This window comes from Lethenteron reissneri, chromosome 10 (assembly GCF_015708825.2).
Source record: "Lethenteron reissneri isolate LAM-NWPU_2019-01 chromosome 10, ASM1570882v1, whole genome shotgun sequence".
Taxonomy (NCBI): Eukaryota; Metazoa; Chordata; class Hyperoartia; order Petromyzontiformes; family Petromyzontidae; genus Lethenteron; species Lethenteron reissneri.
The window spans coordinates 2,003,389-2,025,918 of NC_083788.1; the positions used below are offsets into that span (position 1 = coordinate 2,003,389).

The 22,530-nt window shown below is 46.4% G+C and overlaps 2 protein-coding genes across 5 annotated transcripts in view; one reads left to right on the plus strand and one right to left on the minus strand.

The window, feature by feature from the left end:
- Window positions 1–21,668, plus strand: part of LOC133340813 (tumor protein D53 homolog) — a 31,738-nt gene extending 10,070 nt beyond the window's left edge. Inside the window, exons 3-8 of one of the 4 annotated variants that reach the window (XM_061549231.1) lie at window positions 1,787–1,929; window positions 4,085–4,186; window positions 7,686–7,709; window positions 13,490–13,528; window positions 15,093–15,153; window positions 16,088–21,668. In XM_061549231.1, coding sequence (XP_061405215.1) covers window positions 1,787–1,929; window positions 4,085–4,186; window positions 7,686–7,709; window positions 13,490–13,528; window positions 15,093–15,153; window positions 16,088–16,264 — 546 coding nt within the window. In that variant the 3' untranslated portion in view covers window positions 16,265–21,668. The remainder of the gene's footprint in view (window positions 1–1,786; window positions 1,930–4,084; window positions 4,187–7,685; window positions 7,710–13,489; window positions 13,529–15,092; window positions 15,154–16,087) is intronic. The other 3 variants (XM_061549234.1, XM_061549233.1, XM_061549235.1) reach the window with 3 other exon arrangements.
- LOC133340807 (zinc finger and BTB domain-containing protein 46-like) overlaps window positions 1–22,530 on the minus strand; it is a 134,718-nt gene that overhangs the window by 42,653 nt on the left and 69,535 nt on the right. The window lies entirely within an intron of this gene.

The window sequence follows — 22,530 nt, forward strand, 5'->3', positions numbered from 1 at the left end:
AAGAAGAAACTGCTGAAGTAGGCGTGAGATCTGCCGTGGCACGAGGTTGTATAGTGTAGTGTATAGTGTAGTGTATAGTAGTGTACAGTGTAGTGTACAGTGTAGTGTATAGTGTAGTGTATAGTAGGCCTCGGCAGTAGGGGGGGAGACAGAAGGGGGGGGGGGCAGTAAGTGGACCCCGCAGCAGCACCCGGGTCACTGGAGTAAACTGGACCACCGCGGCAGCGCTGCGATAGAGCACCCAGTTCCTACTTAACTGTATTTAATTTAATTGATTTAATTTAAGTAAAGCAGTCGGGTTTATTGATGATCCAGCACTGGCTTATTTTCTCCAGTCGCTCACTCACTCGCTGGCAGTCATTCACCTCCTTATCATTTCGATTTAAAGCTTTCGTGACTGCAGGGATTCATCTTCTTGGTTCTTTCGGTAAAGTCACGTAGAAGGGAAGTAATAAAATAATAAAAATAAAACATAATAAAATAATTCTCACGACGTTTCGGCCAAAACGTCGTGAAAATTATTTTATTATGTTTTATTTTTATTATTTTATTACTTCCCTTCTACGTGACTTTACTGAAAGAACCAAGAAGATGACTCCTTATCATTCTCATGTCGTTACCATAATGGTTACTGTTCCAGTGAACTTTACTTGTTGATTCCTCCACCCATGTAGAGGGCTTGGCCTACTAGACTTTGTCTCATCCATCCTGTGTTCAACCACCATATTGCAGACCGAAACAGAACTCAACCACCCACCCACTGGCTCGTCTAACTAAATTCACCACACTGCAGATAAAAAAAACACTTCTCTTTCTGCCGCTTATCTTGATCTGCTCCACTTTAGAATTCCCTCCCATCATCCCTTTTTCCCCAAGTTTTAGAACCTTGCTCGATTGAAAAAATGTGTTAAACTCTTACCTGGCTGTTATCTCCAACTCTCTGAGTTGCATTGCCCTGTTGGGAGCCTCTGCATTAACGGACTGGGGTCTCACTAACATGGCCACTTCTGCTCCCTTAGCCTCGATGTATCGATGGTTCTGGCTGTGTGATGGGCTGTGTGTCTCACTGGCGCGACCATCGTTGCGGTGGCTCTCTTGCGTTGACGCACTTGCCTCTCACAGCGCAGTTGGCAGCGCCGCAGATTGTGTTACACATAGACATGACATTCACTTGCTGATCTCTCCCATCAACATAGTGCTAATCTCCCATTAACATTGCTGTTGTGCCATATGCTGGGACGATACTCTTATGCAGCGATGGAAGCTCATTTCATGCTAATCTCTTTCCCTAATCTCCCCCATTAACACAACTGACGTGCTTGTGTGCGGGGATGGATTTATTTTCCAGTTCAGACCCCGCCTGCTTGCCCTTCGCCACATATATAACCTCTTGTTGTAACAGCTCTCTCAGTGTTCTTCCTGGTTCAGCAGTTCTACTGCTGGATTATTTTTTCCGCCTGAGGACGACCGCTTGTGTTGCGATCGAAACGTCGTGATATTCATTTTTTTTCTACCGACGTGACTTTACCTAAAGAATCAAAGAGTATCTTGCCTGTTACAACTTTGATAGTGCTCTTTGTTGCTTCGCGCTTGACGTGTTTGGCCTCTTGACCTGTCCTCAGTAACTGTTTGTAAAAAAAATAAAGAATTTAAAATACATTCTATAAAATGTGTTATAATTAGACAGCCTGGTCCAGTTAAGTGCAAATTGTGGTCCAGTGCAAATTCTGGCTAACTGAGATTTTACCATATATGATAACCCGTGTGCTCCTTTTTACATGGGCAGGTGGAAGAGGAGGTGGCTACTCTGCGCCAAGTGCTGTTGGCTAAAGAGCAGCGCGTGTGGAGCATCAAGCGATCGTTGGGCATGACACCGCTGTCCTGGCAGACCGTGTCGGGCCTCATGCAGGACGTCCAAGCCTCCACCGCGTAAGCTTTGTGCGCTCATGCACCGCTGTCTGTGCCGGCCGGCGGTGAAAATATGTATTTGATCAATTGTATTGATATAACAAAATATTTTGGCTGCATAATAAATCCCTTGATGTCAGTTGACACGTATATAGCAAACACATTCTGTAATAATGCGTACACATACATACACATTTACTCACACATATACATAGCAGACGTGATGACACGTATACAAACATACATACACACATATACATACAAATAAAACAACAACAACCGCCGTTCACTACTAAGTGATGTCACCGTGGTTATTGTGCCATGCTAGGTGCAATCAGCTCCACATTCTTCTGTAACATCACTCCATCTCTTCTCTAGCCCATGCCTTTGGTTGAGAAAACCTGGAGCATAGATCAGGTGGTTTTCACACAGTGTTATGCAGCTGATGAAAATATAATGCCACTCAACTAATTTGGAGTGAGACCTCTGCTGTAAAACTGGAGCTGGTCATAAGCACATTGCTCAAGTATGGAAACTTCTCAACTCTGTCCACATCAGACCCAACACTCATAGCAAGTTGAGGGAGAGGAGTATTTTACGGCATAAAATACCCAGGCAGGTGCTTTGTTTTTGTGAGGCTGATTGTAAAGTCTCATCTCTTAGTAGCATGCTCCAGGTTCAACTCCTCAGAGTTGGCAGCAATCACCAGATTATCCACATACATAAAATGGTTGACCAATAGGGAGCCATCCCTTGACTGCACTCTGGCATAAATCAGCCTCCTATTGTGTATATACCAGATGAAAATGCCACTGGTACATCTCAAACTACGTGTCCAAAGAAGATGTTAAATAGTGTCGGTGCCAGAGGACATCCCTGTCCCACCCCAAGGTGAAAAGAAAATGGCTCCGACACCCAGCCACCTGACTTTACCCAGGCCTGCCCTTACCCAGACCTGCCCACCATCATGAAGGTCCTTAATAGTTGTGAACAGAGGGTCTGGAACTCTGAAAGCATGAAGAATAACCCAGAGCCCTTGCCTATTGATGGTATCATAGGCCTTGACCAGGTCAATAAAGCAGAGATGTATGTCCTCTTGACATTCTGTACGTTTCTGCTGTAGCAGACTGACATAAAATGGCGTCAATGTAGGACCACTTCGATCTAAAGCCACATTGGGGCCCCGCAAGCCTCTCCTCAGCATGTCTGGCAAGGCTATGTAGAATAATCCTTGCCGGGACTTTTCCCGGCACACTTAGGAGGGGAATGCCCGGATAGTTGTTGCATTCAGTGTGGTCCTTCTTAAAAATGAGGACCACCAGGGCATCCTTCGAATCGTGTGAAACCCATCCATTTAGACAAACCCACACGCATATTAACACTGTTACTTGAAAAAAATAGAGGAGGGATATCATTAACTTACAACAAATAATATTAATATATATTATTAAATAACTAAACTGCAAGTCATTTCATAATAGTAGTTGTAAGTGATTGGCTGAAGTAGTAACTAATTGTCATGTTTTGTTTCCCTGACAAACATTATTGGTTGGCTGTGTCGGGTGATGGCTGGTTAAAGACACATTTATACTTACGCGATCTGACCCAAAAAACCTTTGTTATGAATAATATTGGTCGCTAAAGCCTACGTATCGAAGCGCGGGTAACTTGCATACACATATACACCCAAACACATACATACACATCAGAGGTGTGGACTCGAGTCATGTGACTTGGACTCGAGTCAGACTCGAGTCATGAATTTGATGACTTCAGACTCGACTTGGACTTGCATAACAATGACTTTGTCCCACCTCTGAGGTGTGGACTCGAGTCATGTGACTTGGACTCGAGTCAGACTCGAGTCATGAATTTGATGACTTCAGACTCGACTTGGACTTGCATAACAATGACTTTGTCCCACCTCTGAGGTGTGGACTCGAGTCATGTGACTTGGACTCGAGTCAGACTCGAGTCATGAATTTGATGACTTCAGACTCGACTTGGACTTGCATAACAATGACTTTGTCCCACCTCTGATACACATACCCTCATACACACATGTACACTCGCACGTAGAAAACACGTAGCTTTGCTTCTTGTGCTAGCTAAGTATATTTTTTTGTGTTGTCTTATGTTTGCCCATTTTGTTGCCCGACACCTTTTGTTGACGTAGGTATAAGCGCACATCGGAGACACTCAGCACAGCCGGACAGAAAACCACGTCGGCCATTTCCACTGTGGGCTCGGCACTCACACGCAGGCTCGGTGACGTCAAGTGAGTCGGCTCGCTGGACACTCGCCCCCCAATTCCTCAGAGAGGAACACATTCCTGCGGAGGGAGCTGGTAGGAACGTTGGGTTGCTCGGTCAATGGCCAGGGTCAACGGCGGCGTGGTGTATTCCGCAAATATGGCCGACTGTGAGGGCGGGCACAAGCCGGCGTGAGTAGGTTAAACGTTTAAGGGCACCATGGGGTGACCAGCCCCTCCCCACCCAGAATCCCCTGTGTGCTGGTGTAACCAGGAGGTTCCTACCAGTATCACAACATGTTTACGGTCATCATTGTGGAGAATTGGAAGCAACGAAATAAATAAGCAGAAAATATGTTTTTATTTTACATATCTGTCCCTATACAACATTTTTAAGTGGTTTGTTTTTATACATCCCATCAGCCAACACTGCCTTCTGGAAGAGTCATGTTTTTTTCCACTAGCATTAGTCCACACAAGAAAACGTTGGGCCACTAGTGGGGTGATTGATGATCCAGCACTCACTGATTTTCTGTTGGAACTTGCTCACCTGCCCCAATTGGACATCTGTGAAAACGAGCCTCATGGCTCATCGGCTTCCTCCAGTCTAAATAAAGATTCTGATTCACTCTGGCTTCTTGCTTGTCGGTGGTCAGTCACCTCCATATCACTCTTCTATCACTCCTATCATGGTTACTATTCCCCTGAATTTCACTTGTTAATTCCTCCGCCCATGCTGAGAGGTCTTGGTCTACCAGCCCAACTCTTTCATGTCATTCATATCGTGTTCAACCACAATACCGTATGTCACAACAACAACCGCCATTCCCAACGAAATGGCGGTGACATCACCACTGGACTTGTGCCAGGCTATATGCACTTTGAGGCCACGCGAAATTATGAAGGCTCGCTGGCAGGTCATAGGACAGACCCAGGTGCCATGGGTTGACTGAGTGAGATGACTGGCAGATGCACCACCTGTGAGCGTCGAGGATGACTACCTCCAATTGCCCAGTAGCTTCCTTCACATGCCTCCTCCACAGAGGCCGATCTTGGCACCGCTTGTATAGGCCATCAGCAAGTCCACTCAGCTCCATATCCTCCTGTACCACATCAGTCCATCTTTTCTCTAGCCCGTGCCGTGCCCATTTAACCCCGTTTATCCAGCCAAACAAAAGTTGGTTGGACATAGGTCGCTGGGCATGCGGGCTACATGCACCAGCTAACGCAGCCTTGCCTGATGGGACTGTGTCCAGATCTTTCAAGGATTTGTGAACTTTTCACACAATCCAGCCTAGTTACACTCATGGTGGATCATAGGTAGGCCAGCCTGAATGCTTCTTACCGGCATAGATGTTCCATGTTTGGCAAGCATAGAGAAGGGACGGCATGACTGGCCGAGAAGGCCCGAAGCTTTATGTGGAGTGACAGACCTGTTTGCTACCACGCAGCGTTACGCGGTCGATGAAAAGATAATGCTACCCGACTGATTTAGAGTGAGACTTCTGTTATCATAAGCATACTGCCCATCTACAAATACCTCTCCACTCTCTCCACAACTGCCCCATCACCAATGGGAAGTTTAGGGGGTGGAGTGTTTGATGGCACAATATACTTAGGCAAATGCTTAGTTTTAGTAAGGCTAATGGTAAGGCCCGACCTCTTTGAAACAGGCTCCACATTCAGCAGCAGAGTATCCGACTCCTCTGAGTGAGCAGTAATCACCAGATCATCAGCATACATAACATGGGTGACCAAGAGGGAACCATCCCTCGACCGCACCTGGACATCAATCAGCCTCCCATTGTATTTGTAGCAGTTGGTCATTCCTCTAGTACAGCCATGGAAAGCTTCTCAAACTACGTGGTCCAAAAATGTGTAAAATAATGTAGGTGCTAGAGGATATCCCTGTCGTACTCCAAGGTGAACAGGAAATGACTCTGACTCCCAGCCACGTAGCATTACCCAGGCCTGCCCACCATCATGAAGGTCCATAATGATTGTGAGCAGAGTCAGGGAATCCGAAAACACGAACAACAACACAGAGCCCGGCCTATTGATGTTATCATAGGCCTTGATCAGGTGAATAAAGCAGAGCTATAGGTTCCGTTGGTATTCCCTACATCTCTACTGTAGCTGGCGGACAGAGAATATGGCATCCGTGAAGGACCTCCCTGGACTGAAACCACATTTGGGCTCAGCAAACCTGTCCTCAGTGTGCCTGGCAAGACGATGTTGAATAATCCTTGCCAGGGCCTTTCCCTGTCATTGTTACAATCTGTGCAGTCACTTTTCTTAAAGAGGGGGACCACCAGGGCATCCTTCCAATCCTGTGGAACCTGTCCAGTGGTCCAGACTGTTGTCATGGTGTTCTATAGGGCAGTCTGTACACAAACGCCTCTCAACAGTTTGCTTGGGAGATCATCTCTTCCCATCGCTTTTCCTGGTCTTAGGCTCTGGAACTCCTCAACAGATGGCACCCCAGCCAGCCACTCAAAGTGGGTGAATGATTATTGCAATATGTGAGGCACCGCAGCCCCAGCAGGGTCATCCCCACCTTGCCTCATGATGTTATCTGGACTGAGGGATTTCGCTTTCCCCAAGACGCACCTAATCAGACACTCCTTCACCCACTCATCCACCCATTCACTCGCTCATTCACCCACTCGCTCGCCATACTGAAGTCACAACACTTTTGTCTTTACCTCTTCCCTCTTGACTGCTCCAATTGGGAATTCTGTTCCATTATCTCGTTTCTCAAGCTCTTATAACCTCAATTCCGTTAACTCTTCTTACAACTGTCACAGTGCTTTTTATCACTGGCCGTTTGATACATTCTAGATTTGAAGCTGTCGTGACTGCAAGGATTCATACTGTTTGGTTTTTTCGGTAAAGTCACGTAGGTAACAACTAAATAAAATCACGACGTTTCGGGCGCAACACAAGCGTCCTTCTTCAGGTGGGGAGAACGTAGCGAAAGCACAACCGCTTAAGTGTGTCTAAGAGATGGCTGTGACGAGTCATTATATAGTTGCGAGGGATGGAGGGAGGGGGGGCCATGGTGAGTGTGTGGGCGGGCTGTGGACTAGGAGGCAGCGTTGTGAAGCACGGGGGGGGGACGCTGGGAGGCAACACATGGAGCTCATACTGTGGACAGTCCACAGCCAGCCCACACACTCACCATGGCCCCCCCTCCCTCCATCTCCCGCGATTATATAATTCCTCGTCACAGCCATCTCTTAGACACACTTAAGCGGTTGTGCTTCCGCTACGTTGTCCCCACCTGAAGAAGGACGCTTGTGTTGCGCCCGAAACGTCGTGATTTTATTTAGTTTTCATTTATTTTATTTTATCTTTTACCTACGTTTGATACATATTTTTGGCTTTTGGGTCTGTGATCAGAAGCCATGTCAACTAAAAAAATCCCCACCGATTGCTGGTCTTGGCTCGGCACTATCCCTCGCTGTGTTGTCATGTCCGTTGCTCCGCTTTTTGACGTCGTTCTGCCCTCCGTACATGCCACCAGCATCTTTCGGGCCATGCCCTTCAGGTAAGACCTCATTGGGACTGTGTCCTGCATGAACCCCCAGTCTCGTAGTTTGCATTGGAATGTTGGTAATGAATGCACCGATCGGCATGCATGAACGTAAAAACGGCACGATGGCCGGCCAAAGTCTCTGCGTCGCACATTTTTGCCCTCCATTCTCAGTCAAAGATGTCTGGTCAGCGTGGAAGAGTAGGCCTTGCACCCTCTAGAGCAGTGATTCACGAATCCCCTGGGGTGCGAGATGCCCTTTCTGAGAACCACAGGGGTGCAGGCTGCAGTGAAGATTAAGAACCACTGTTCTAGAGTCCCCTCCAGTGGATGCTCTTCCGTCAACAGTGGCATGACTCAACAAGCAATTTCCGGACTTCACCTTAAACTTTTATTTCTTTTGCAGGACGCCTCGCACCATGCCACTGCTTACATGTGTCTACATATACTGCTCGTGTATAATGTAGACAGTAAACCCTCGCTATGCGTGAGTTTTGGATTCGCGAGTTTGGCATATTCCGCATTTTCGCGAGTTACTAAATGTAGACCGATTCCCTATTCGCGACCCGCCAGACTCCGGCATTCACAAGTGTACGAAATGCCGACAGACTACCGATACTGTGGAAGTGCACGCATAGATTAATCATGCCCCCATCGGCTGCCCGCTTAGTCCTCAGTTTCGCGGTAATCCTGCTGTGAACTCGCTATTTTGCTTTTTACTTTATACGTAATGTAGTTGCATTCGACTGGTATACACGAGTCGACTGTGAGGTACATTAAAACAAACGCGAATGTAATCGGGGAAAGTGTTGTGGCTAGCACTCCCCACAGTGGTAAAATGATAACAGCTGAATATTATTAAACATCGGCACCTTCCGAGGAGTCTTGCTCCTGAAATCCTCACCGTCACCACCACCTCCATCGTTGTCAAATCGACAATCATCATCAAAGGTAATTAAAATACACATTGTTCTTAATAATGGACTATTTATGTATTGTAGTGATTGTTATTCTTGGTTCTTTCGGTAAAGTCACGTAGAAGGGAAATATTAAACATAAAACAATTAAATTCTCACGACGTTTCGATTGCAACACAAGCAATCATCATCAGGTGTGAAAACCACAGCAAAAAAAAAAAATAAAGTGCTTGTTATTTAACCTTTACCATTTCCCCCCGATGTTCACTCGTACCAGGAACGTAACCCCATGTTTTCCCATTGGAACAAAGCTTTTTGCATTTGCGCATTCTACATTTGCAAGCGTTTTCAAGAACGTAACTCTCGTGGATGGAGAGGGTTTACTGTATCTCTAATCGTTATATGCACAATGCACATGTGTATGACTTTCAGTCTCATGAGGTAATTTATATTACAGTATGCATGTTTAGTCTTGTAAATGATGCCACCAGTTTATCGCAAATACAACTGGAAATGTTTTTGCCTGGAGGCTTTCAAGTTATGAATTGCACATTTGAGATGAATATTTCTCATTAATTTTATGCTTATTTCCATTTATCCAACCCCCCCTCTACATCTCTCCATCACCTTTTCACCCTAGAAAAATTAATAAGCGGACAATATGCCTCCTTCCCATATTTCTCTGTGCTTGATTATGAGAAAATGAAGGTCAAAACCTGTCCGGTTTCCACTTTACAAAGGGCCTGCCACAAGTGAACCATAATGCCTTGCTGATCTTGTAAAGGGGCATAAGCAATCATGCGAACTCCGGTCATCCTTGCAGCAGCGGCTTTTGGCTAGCCATCGAACAAAGATGGATCACTGCATCGCGCGGTTTCAGATGCGCTTCTGTGGCCGTCTGGAACGCTCTTCCTTCCAATATTAGGAAGCCACAGGGAGCTATGTACTTTTAAATCATCTAGACGACAAACTCATTTCTTTAGAACTGATTTTTGTGTTTACTTTGCTGGCTACTTACGCTGTGAAATAAGTTCAACGTACATTCGAAGCCCCCATGGGGTTCGTTATTGGTGCCACGGCATCTCGTGGTACCTGCCAGCGCGGGACTCTGCTTGCTCCCTGGCGGCTGCACTTGTGTATCTGCTTGACCTCCCTCGAGTTGAAACACTCGCCTTCTCACTCGAAAGCCGGTTCAGTTGTTGTTTCCTTTAACCCCACCGCGTATTCGTTGACAGTTGTGTTCAGTTACACAACGTGACCACGGGGTGGCGCTATATGCTACAGCCCCGTACTTCTAATGCACACTCACGATAAAGAGGTCCACACGCACCCCACCCCACCGATTTGAATACCAATTAACACACCTGCGCACGCACACTCACCCCAAAAATGCTGACACAGACACGAAACACACACACGCACCAACACCGACCAACTCTAATATCAATAACCGTCGTCCGCCAATAAGTGACAGTAACATTGCCACAGAGCTTGTACAGGACTAGGTGCACTTTGAGGCCTTGTGAATTGTCGAAAGTTTGCTAACAGGAGGTCATGGGACAGGCCCAGGTGTCATTGATTGACTGACTGGGGAAACTGGAAGATGCAACACCTGTGCTCTCCCGGCACTTTGCTCGTTGTTGTGAGGGTCACTGCTCTGTGCTCCGTTCTTCTTGGAGGGTGGCTGCCTCCAATTGCCCAGGAGCGTCCTTCACGAGTTGCCCCCAAAAGAGGCCCATCTTGACACCGTTAGTACTAGTCATCTGGAAGTCCAATCAGCTCCACATCTTTTTGTACCGTATCAGTCCATCTCTTCTCTAACCTCTGCCTCGCCCATTTTGCCCCTCTATCCAGACAAAGAAAAGTTTATTTGGCATGTGGTGGCTGGGCATGTGGGCTATATGACCCAGCCAAAAGAGCTCACTGATGGAAATGTCCAGATATTTCAAGGATCTGGGAGCTCCTCACACAATCCAGTCTCTGGTTAAACCAAGGCTAGATCATAGACAGGCCAGCCTGAATATATCAAACTGGCGTAGATGTTCTTTTAATAGGGCTCCATGTTTTTCAATTCTAGAGAAGGGAGGGAATAACTGGCCAAGAAGACCTGGAGCTTCCTATGGAGTGATAGGCCAGGTAGCTTCCGCACAGCATTACGCATGTAAAGATAATGCCGCTTAACCAGTATTTGGTAAGATTAGTGCCAGGAGGAGGGGTTACTTGCCATTCGTACACACTCAGCTTGCTACAAAGCCTAAACAGACTTTTGTGGTAAGTGCTGTTAGTGAGCACTGATGAAACCTGACGGAGCACACACATCCCCTGCTCACACTCACCCCCTACTCAGGTCAACCTCACCACATTCACCCTCACACTCGCACGTTCTACTATTCATCTTCTTGGTTCTTTCGATAAACTCACCTAGAAGGGAAATAATTAAATAATAAAAATACAACGTAATAAAATACAAATTCTCACGACGTTTCGGCCACAACACAAGCAGCCATCCTCAGGTGAAGAAACAGAGCTGTCGGAAAGACAGCGCTCCAATGAACCCCGCCAAGCTTGGCAGCGTATATTTAAGCTGGGTTAGAGGAGGAGAGCGCCTTGACAAAGGAGTTTACATATCAACAGCGGAATTAAGCATATTGATGGCAAATGCAGATATGGGATTAGTCACTCCTTTTGGAATGTGTAGGTGGTGGGGGGGTCTCAAAGTCATATGATGCTCGTGTAAAATGTAGGATTAACAGTAATGAAGGGAGGGAAATTTTTATCGTAAGGAGCTGCAGCAAAAAGTTCTACTATTCATCATACACTACACTAAATACTACACTATATAACATGACACCTTACAATATTTACTACACACTACTGTACACTACACTACTCAAACTACTATAAAGTGTGCAGTACGCCACACATGAAACACAAAGATAAAGATCCCCAGTATAGCCTTAACAGACTGTAGGGGCAAGTGCTGTTAGCGAGCAGCACGGCACACGAGGGTGAGGGTAGCCAACACCACGCCTGGCCGCCTTTGTCTCCCTAGTGACGGTGTTTACACATCGCACCAGGTACTCATTTGAGACTGAGTCGACCTAGGGGAGGCCCGGGACTGGTTCAGATAATCGTCACTGGTGTTGGCCGTGAGCGGGAATCGAACCCGGGTCGCCAGGTTCATAGCGCAGCGCGCTAACCGCTACACTACCGCTCCCCCAAATGAAACACACACACAAACATATGAATACACACCCACATCGTGATGGACCTCCCATAGTTCATCTTGCATTGCGCTGCGGTGGCGAAATGTTAACTCCCTCGCCTGGTGTGCAGGAGGTCATGGGTTCGATTCTGACCCTGACGCCTGCTGCTGTATATTTGGAGTTGAAATGTTCTCCCCATGGTCGCAGTAGGGTTTTTTTCGGACCCTCCAGTTTTTCCCTCCACGTTTAGAAACATGCCCTTCGAGTATTTGGTTCCCTATACATTTCCACATGATAAGCCACTTTGTTGAACTATCATTTGTGGCCAGGTCGCTTCTGAAAAAGAGCTACATAGCTCAGTAGGCCTTACTTAGTCAAATAACAGTAGTTGAGTTTACCTTCCAGAGTCTGTCCCTGATCTCGGTTCATAGGCCTCCCATCTGGGAGATGACGATGGAGGTCAGGACAGCCACCTAGGCTGGCGTGGTGATGGAGGCCGTCTCAGCTTTAATGAGCCACACTCAAGCACTCTCTTGCTGGCTCTAAGGAAGCTGTCTCTGGTGTGGACCAATCAGATTCAAAGACAATGATTATATATTACCAGAGCATGTTTTTGTTTGTATGTTCACTATAAGTATCTGTGGTTAATGCAACATGATTCCTTGTAAAAGGTTTCAGTTTGGTGTTTTAACATCTTAACACCTATTCTTGGTTCTTTCGGTAAAGTCACGTAAAAGGGAAATAATAAAATAATATACATATAAAACAATTAAAAAAATTCTTAACACCTGTTTTGTTGCCAGAAAAAAGGGGAAAACCCTATTATCAATTACTATATGTTCACGAGAAATGTTCTCGCACGCACGCTTGCTATCACCAGCACGTTCAAGTCCCGTCGTCGGCAGACGACATCCTCCTGCCACCAACACGTGGTGCACAAACATAAGCTCGCTCCCTGCCCCACTAAGTAGTTGACCATCGCCTTATCACACTGACGAAACGCCAATGCGCCTCAGCTGTATTTTCAATATCTCCTGGGCCTAAACGTTTTTCAAGTTGACAAACCAACTCGGCCCATTTTTCGATTTAAAGCTTTCGTGACTGCAGGGATTCATCTTCTTGGTTCTTTCGGTAAAGTCACGTAAGAACCAAGAAGACAACTCAGCCCAGTTTCCCTGGTTGCGCGCAGGTAGAGCATCGATGGAATCGGCCGCTCTTCCATTCACATGCAGCACCCATTAATTTGGATAGTCGGGGTAACATTACCATAGAGCAGGGATGGGGAACCTTTTTTCTGCCAAGGGCCATTTGGATATCTATAACATCATTCGCGGGCCATACTAAATTAAATGTATGTCGCTATGAAAAAAGCGCCTAGATTTATTGAATTTCGAGTCGTGCGGTTGCCTTGGCAGGGTCAGACCAAATGATTTCGCGGGCCTTACATGGCCCGCGGGCCGGACGTTCCCCACCCCTGGCATAGAGAAAGTGAGAAATATTGTCTGGTCATTTATTTTGTTATTTATTTATTTATTTTCTCCACACTTAGGTTAACGATTATTTTCACCATAATGTTCATTAAATCTGCTTCCTTAGCTTTGCACCCCACTCCCCATCCTGCAACACTTATTCTGTTTATTTCTTCCTCCCCCAATGCTTATCTGTGGCTAAGCTACACAATCCGGCCATCCATAAGCATGCCAGCTATCAGGTAAAGCACGCACGCATGGCCCTATGCCCCCTCGCATGCCCTGGTACTTGCATCCTAATAATTTTGAAGGCGTATATGAAGGTGCATGTGTGTATATATGTGTAAAGCTCCCTCGCATTGTTCCATTTTCTTGATGATTGATTTCACGATAACGTATTTACAAGGTGAGAGTATGAGTAACATGTTTCACAAGGCTATGACTATCTGCAGCCCCGGGGGTTTCCACTGGGTTAATCTCAAAGAGTCCTTCTTGATGGTTTCCACCATGTAGATCTTGAACAGTTGGCCCGATGGTTTCCACGATGTTGATCTCCAACAGTCGGCCCCAATGTCGTCCACATGCAGTCGTCCTTCTGTCCATGAGCCAGCGCCCCGATCGCGGGCCTCACTCCCCCTTATATACCCGCTCGGCCACACCCTGGTAAATTGCAGCACTTTCCCCTGGTGGTAGATGCTTCCAGCAGACTCTACCATCCTCTATTTCCCTTCTCGAACCTTCCCTCGTACAGTTCCCTGCACCTGTTTCCACCGATCTCCACTGATCCCACTGTAATCCTTGCCATGTGCAGTGCCCTACATATGTATACAGTAAAACCTTGGATTGCGAGCATAATTCGTTCCGGAAACGTGTTTGTAATCCAAAGCACTCGTATATCAAAGCGAATTTCCCCATAAGAAATAATGGACACTCAGATGATTCGTTCCACAACTCAAAAATTCGGTATTCATATAAAAATTCTTAATACAAAATACCTTTTTAATATTTTTATTATTTAAATTGAATATAAAGTAATCAAATAAATTAATTACATTTAATCGTGGCTGGTGTGAGGGAGACGAGAGAGAGGAGAGGAGGGTTATCGTGTAGGACGACTTTCACTTGCAGTACAGTTACTAAAGAACAGTCCCTACACTTGGACACAAAATCAAGAAAATGCTTTACGCACACACTCGTGGTCACAACACTATAGTAAACCGTGTACGCTCGCACGGATGTTGACTATACGAGTGAGGCACGCCGACTGAGACCGAGCATGGGAGACGATTACCCACAATCCCACAGCGAGAGAGAGAGAAGAACCATCGGATCAGTTGTGATCACGTGACGCTCGGCAGACAAAGCGAATACTGTACGTACTACTCGTATTGCGAGACATCGCTCGTTTATCAAATTAATATTTATTACAAATTTTTGCTCGTCTTGAAAAACACTCACAGACCAAGTTACTCGCAATCCAAGGTTTTACTGTATGTGTGTGTGGCGAACGGTAGTGTAGTGGTGAGGGCACTGCACTAGAAACCCGGCATCCAGAGTTCGATTCCCACTCACGGCCAACATCAGTGACGGACATCTTAACCGGTCCTGGGCCTCCCCGAGATCAACTCAGCCTGAAATAAGTATTTGGAGCAGTGTGTAAACATTACCACTGGTGAAATAATGGCAGTCAGGCCATGGTAGAGAGTCAGCCCTTCCAATCAGGATTTGAACTTGTGACCCTCCACTGAGCCACCTGGCTGGGAGAATATCGCAGGGTGTTGACTGAATTCCTCTGTGTTCTGTTAGGAACTCTCCAACATTCAAGTCACTGGAGGAGAAGGTGGAGAGTACGGTGTCAACAATCAAGGTGAGACTGTGGAAGGTGTGTGTGCAAGAGGGTGATATTCGATGACTGGTAATCTATGGGGAGCGGTTCGTGGGAGTGTAGTGGTTAGCACGCTGCGCTATCAACCCGGCGGCCCGAGTTCGATTCCCGCTCACCGTCACGTCCAGTGACGATTATCTGCACCCGTCCTGGGCCTCCCCTAGGTCGACTCGGCCTCAAATGAGTACCAGTGTTGTGTCCCGTAAACATCGCAACTGGGGCGTGGTGCTGGCCACCCACCCACTCGTGTGCCGTGCCGGCCTTCATAGGTGCTCGCTAACAGCACTTGCCCCAACAGTCTGTCAAGGCTATATATGGGGAATCTTTGTCTTTGGTGTGAGTACCTGCTCCTCCACGTTCCTGGGATTATAGCACTAATATGTAAACAGACAAACATGTCAAATGTCTGTCTTGTACATTGTTTATTGCCCATGTATCTCGTGTCCTGTGTATTAGCCATTTGGTCTGAGTAGAATGTGAGATGTTAAAAAGGGTGTGCTCGCAAAGGTGTTTGTAAAGACTGTAGTTTGTCTTCTGCTTGACTTAGTATTTAGGTCATTGGGCCCTTCTGAAATGAATAAAATAAATAAAAATCTAAAATGTACTACACTTGGAGTATGGAGGTTTATTGGCTCAGACTGGCTGGAACCGTACTTTTGTTGGCTGTCTTCGGTGTTGTGGCTGGGCACTGTGTGTTTGTAGTTCTGGAAGGTATCTACCGTTTATATTAATATTTTATTTGTCTAAGGAATGGTTGATACGTTATACACAATGATATAAGCCAAATTTATCGTCCAGATTCTCACTCTGGTAATTTTGCCCATAGTAATAGCAATGGCATTGGCTACAAAGACATCTTGATCTTGATTACGTTTCATGTTCAACGTGTCTCCTCTCTCGCATCCTGTACACACAGGCTCGGGTGAGCCGCAGTACAAGCCGCAGTGGCAGCATCTCAGAGGGCCTTGGGGCCAGTGATATCATTCAAGAGGCGGAGGAAGCGGAGGAGGAGGGTGTGAAGATCCCCGTGGTGCCAGGAGGAACCGGGGGACCTGGTGCCACTGATAGAACAGTGGAGAATGTGCCACTGTAACGGGGCCATCTGGGCTCGCTTTTCTCACTGCTGCGTAGAACACACAACCACTGCCAGCACAGTGTAGGTATTCGCATGCCAATGTTAACCAACGCCATCCATAAAACCACTATCCTGTGAACTTCACTCTTTGATTCCTCCTACCATGTTGAAAACTCTGTCTACAAGACTTTTATTTCATCCACACGGGGTTTAACCACCGCACTGTAGATCACAACACCACACCCACTCGCAAACCTAACCTGCCACTGATTTACCCTCTCACTCATACAGTTTCTCACCCAACCATCCACTCTGTTACCCACCCAATTCACCTGCCCAAACCAACCCACCCACCCATCAAAAATTACTCACCCAAAAAACACACCCATAAAAACTCATCAGCATATAATAACACACCCACCAACCCAACTACCGAACCAAACCAACTAACTAACCACCCACCCAAACAAACCCACCCAAACCTTCCCCCGCACCTCCAATTAGCACGGTTGGCTATGAACGGTGCAAAAGAAGTTCAAGATACAGACATACAACTCACCCAAACTAAGCAACCAACCAACCCACCCACTCATCCACCCACCCCAAACCAACCAACCAACAAACCCACACCAACCAACCCACCCACACCAACCCACCCACACCAACCAACCCACACCAACCAACCCACACCAACCAACCCACACTAACCCACCCACCCACTCACACCAACCCACCCAAACCCACCCACCCACACCAACCCACCCACACCAACCAACCCACACCAACCAACCCACACCAACCAACCCACACCAACCCACCCACCCACTCACACCAACCCACCCAAACCCACCCACCCACACCAACCCACCCACACCAACCAACCCACACCAACCAACCCACACCAACCAACCCAAACCAACCCACCCACCCACTCACACCAACCCACCCAAACCCACCCACCCACACCAACCCACCCACACCAACCAACCCACCCAAACCAGCCCACCCACCCAAACCAAGCTCCCCAAACCAACCCACCCAAACCAACCCACCCACACCAACCCACCCAAACCAACCCACCCACCCACCCAAACCCACCCACCCAACCCAGCCCACCCATCCACCACACTTCTATTTCTGCTTCATCCCTCATGAGGTTTCAAATTGGAATGCTTCCCGTTTTCTTTTTCCAAGCTTTAATAATAACCGTGCTCAATTCAAGAAAGTCTTAACTGGTATCTATTACAACTCTTGATAGTGCTCTTTATTTCTTTCCGCATGATGTTTTGGGCATTTGGGTCTGCGCTCAGCAACTGTGTTCACCCACCATTCCAGTGCCTTGTACCTCACCCTCATCTCTCTGTCCTTTCCACATGTGCCCACATCATTCAAGCTCTGCAATTGCCCTGATATTCAAATGTCAAGTTTATTTTATTCAACCAGGTTTAGACCATAAAGAGAAAAGTCTCATTTGCAAGAGTGACTTACCTGGGTCGCCAAATTGACAAAGGCAAAAACATAAAAATAAAGTACACCAATTAAACTAATAGACATCAGAGCAAAACAATCATTTATTTTACCAGGTATGGCCCACTGAGCTATGTAGCTCTTTTTCAGCAGCAACCTGGCCACAAATGATAGTTCAACCAAGTGGCTTATCGCGTGAAAATCTATAGTAGCCTAATACTCTAAACGCACGTTGATTCTAAATGTGGAGGGAAAAACGGAGGACCCAGAGAGAAATCCACGCGACCTCAGGGAGAACATGCAAACACAGACATACAGGGGTCAGGGTCGGGATCGAACCCACAGCCTCCTGTAGACCAGGTGAGGTTGTTAACATCTCACCACCTTGTATCGTGGAATATAGAAATCATAGCAGAATATATATATAGAAATCATAGCAAAAAACATAAACCTAACCAGCCACTCACCCGCTCGCGACACTGCAGGTTACAACATTTCTCTTTATTCCCTTCCCAACGTCATCTCGCATCGTCTTGTTCCTGGGCTCTCCAGTCAAGTCAACCGGAATGTTCCCGATCTCATTGGAGCTCGGAAGCAAAGTGGAATCGAGCCTGGAATAATGCTTGGATGGGTGACCACCATACACATGCATGCATACAGGTGTGGTAGGTAGCAAAGGGCAGTCCAGCAAACCACATTGTTGCACTCTTCGTCTTTGCTCCCAAGTATATGCTCCCCGTCCTCACTGACCCCCACTGACCATTGTGGTGAGGTACGGTGAAAGAACCCCAGGACTTTATATGTGCCACATCGAAAACTTATGTTTCCCATCAGTCAAAATTGGTTCCCTAAATGCATTCAAAGGTACCTAACTAAGCTAACCTAAACTAACTAAAACGACATTTTAAACTCCCTAACCAACAAGGTGAACATTTCTAGCAAAATAGATTATCAGGCAAAATTCCTCCTTCCCATATATGTCCCTCCACGTCAACATAAACGGTGTTTCATAGCTCGAATCAGCCATGTGGCCTTCTTAGAATGCATACATTTAAGCAGCATTGGTTCAATTTATAGGGTCTCATCAGAAAGCCAGGCTTGCTTGCTTGCTTTAATCAACGCGAGTGAACTAATAGTTGTGTATAGGCACAGGCTCTGTCTCTTAGATATCGGTCCTACTTCTGGTTCTTTTAATTATTTACCATCCGAATTTGGCACGAAAGAAGAGAAATGCATTTCCAGTGGATCATTTGGTGATCCCATCTCACTGGTGGATGTCTTCACGGACACGTTCCATTCCCTTGACTGCCCACTTATTGTTCGTCACCTTGGCCTATCCTGCCAGCCACGATGTGCCCTGCCCAAGCCTACTCAATACTTCAGCGTATCAATAACGTCATCTAATGTTCTCTCATCCAACTTGCTCCTCTCTCTGTCTCTGATTGTGATTGCCAGCATGCATCTCCCCGTGCTTCTTTGCATATTTTAAGCAGTTTCGATTCCTGAGGCGTTTCTGACGCATATCGTGGCAGGGAGCGTGCACACATTGCAATATCTTCCCGTCGAGGCACATTGCTGTGGTACTTTTAATTATCCAGTTCAGCCTTCTGAGAACACTTGGACCTGCTCTTGCCCTTCACTTTATTTAAGCTTTTTTTTATCCGGGTCTGCCTTAAATGTTTGTTTCAGGCACACGTGGAAAATATCCCCGAAGCTATAAACATACATGTTACATTTATTCGTTGTGTTTCCAATGGTTTTAAAGTTGTTTTCCCCAACTGCATTTCAAGCTATGTAACTCAGCTACCTAACTAAGCTACCTACGAGGCCTCACCTAAATGACATAAAGTTACCGTTTGCAACTCCATAACCAGCTAGATAAGATTTTTTAATAAGATAAATTAGTCGACAATACACCTCCGTCACGTATCTCTCCCTCCACGTGAAAACATCAAAGTAATTGCACAATCCATAAACTACACGCCCTTCTGGGATTGTATTTCATTGCAGCATTGGTTCAATGTAAGCACATTTTGGACCGGTTTTACATAGAACGTCTCATCGGCAGAGTCGGGCTTGCTCGAAGCAATGCTGAGGATCTGCCATATGCTTATATGCATGTGTTCCAGCAAGCATGACTGGTAATGAGAGACTGAATGTGGAAATCGGTGCAGAGTTTCGCGTGCGTTGAAACCAATGCTGCTGAAAATGCATGCAATCCCAGAAGGCTGTGTGGCTGATTGGACGTGTAAATAAATAAACTCCTCATGTGGAGGTACAGATATGGGAAGGAGGCATCTTTGTCTGATTATTTGTCTCGACATTATTTTGGGGGCAGTTTAAGAGGCCAAGGGTGTTGATGATTTCCTGTTGCTAAGCCCCAGCAATTGTGTAGGACATTGACGCTATATAACGCTACTGCAACTGTAATGGATTAATACTGCATGGGTTATGTATGGATATTAATGTGCACTAATGCTATAGGTGAACTAAAATGTTGGTAGGACATTACATATTAACACTGATAGGATTAACACTGCTATGGGTTTACTGTGTACTAACACTCCAATATGGTTCCGTATTATGATTGCTTATTGTGTTTCAACGTGCCTGCAGAATGAGTGTGTAATAATACAGTACTTGTATGGGGCTAACTCTGCTAGGGCTAATGTAAATGCTGCAGGGTTATTAACTGTCATGATATGATGCCTATTCATTCGTGCTGCATACACATTGCATAAAGGTTGTAATATAGCAATGTGAAAAACGTATGAGTTATAGTATAAATACCAGTCGGCTCAGTTTGATACTCTTTTATAAGGTTGTTGAATGGTAACCGGTAAAGTGGTAAATGCTGTCAAAATCAATTACCACTTCCAAAAGTCAGGAGCCATGAATTGATTTCAGTGGCATATTCACAGTGAATGCTCCGTTTGGTACGTGTGAACGTACAAAACGGAACGGTGGTGGAGCAGTCACCGCGAGGTGCATTTGTCAAATGTCTCCGTTAACAGGTGAAGGTGCGGCGGCCCTGCAATTGCTCGCTTATGCTGCCGCCGCTGACGAAAGGGCCTCCACTGAGAGAGCTCTGGAGGGTATTTGCTCCACTCTTGCAGACGTTTTGGAAGTGGTGGGCACGCCCCAACTTTATCCCATCAAAGGTGATGTGCCGATTGTGGACCCATTTTCTCGGCGTCACGGTGGCGAGATGTTTACTACCTCGCCTGGTATGCAGGAGGTCGTGGGTTTGATCCCGACCGTAACACCTGTATATATGGAGTTTGCATGTTCTCCCCGTGGTCGCGTGTATTTTTTTCCGGGTCCTCTGGTTTAATTCCCTTCAAATTTAGAAACATGCTTTTCGAGTAATTTTCGCTGCGATACATTTCCACGTGATAAGCCACCTGTTTGAGCTGTCATTTGTGGCCAGGTCGCTTTTATACAAGGGCCATACCTGGTAAAATAAAAAAAGTAAAACAAATAGTATATTGTTGGGTGGACCGCGGCAGGTGCGATGTCAGAAACTTGCCCCGTTGCTTCAACTGCCGCGCTGGGAAATGAAATTTGAGACCTCTGGATTCCAAGTCCACTGTGGTCACCGTTACACCACAGCAGCTTCCTTTAATTTTCTGCTCTAAAGGTAAAACGTTTTGTGTTGCTGGACATTCTATATGTGTAGTGAACCAGTTGACCAAATATTTTTACTGCTTTTTAACGCGGTTACCTGCAACACAAAAGACTTAACAACCCTAGCTCTATTCAAGCAGTAGTCCGATTCATAATATCGTATTTCATTTGGCTTTTGTTGAGGTGTCATTTTTAAATCATAGTTATGCAATGCCCATTGGTTGTGTACGGGGCCACCTTCACATTTCACTCAATGTATTTTTGAGTCAACGTTGACGTGCCAGGCTGACCAAAAACTATTTTAAAATAAACACATTCATGGGTATCAGTTTGTGTGTGGTGTTGTGATCTGTGTTTGCCTATGGCAGGGGTCCTCAAACTACGGCCCGCGGGCCACATGCGGCCCACCGAGGGCATTTATCCGGCCCATGGTCACTAATTGGGCTGTGCTTGTGAGCACTAATTGGACTGCGCTGGTGAGCACTAATTGGGCTGCGGTGGTGAGCACTCATTGGGCTGCGCTGGTGAGCACTCATTGGGCTGCGCTGGTGAATGGTTCAATGGGCCAATTGACTGGACTTGCCCCCCAGGCCGAAGGCTGCAGCCCTCCCCTGGCTGCGCTTGACTGGCTCTCCCTCCCTCAGCTCCCTCACTTGCCCTTCGGCTCCACTTTCAGTGATAGTCCCGTGTGCTGAGTAAATGATAGAGGGGTAATAACAGAGTGATCTCTGGTCTCTGGAGGGGCTGCCTGCTGTTTTCCCGTGCTGGTCAGTGACAGACAGCCGAGGAGTAGGAAACCCAATTTAAATGACAGTGCATTTATATTCTGATTGCTATTCAATTATATGAGGTTATATGTTGTGTAAGCCCCGGTTCATACTGTTGCGATCTCTGAGCAGTGCGAGTTCAGCCATATGCTTGTATGGCTGAACTTGCATTAGTTTCGGAAGAAAAAAGGCACATGTGCCTTCTTTTTTCCTGCAGTGGAATCGGATCGCATGGGTCTTCTCCCCCATGCGATCAGATTCCTATGCGAGTTCGCAGATCGCACTGCGATCTGTGAACAAAACTGGAGGTGTAATTAACTTTTTAATGGCACCCGCACCAGTGTGAGCCTGGGGTAAAAGCGGAGTTCCCCCAATCAGACTGCATTGATGGGCAGTGCAGTCTGTATGTCTCTGTGTGGGCAA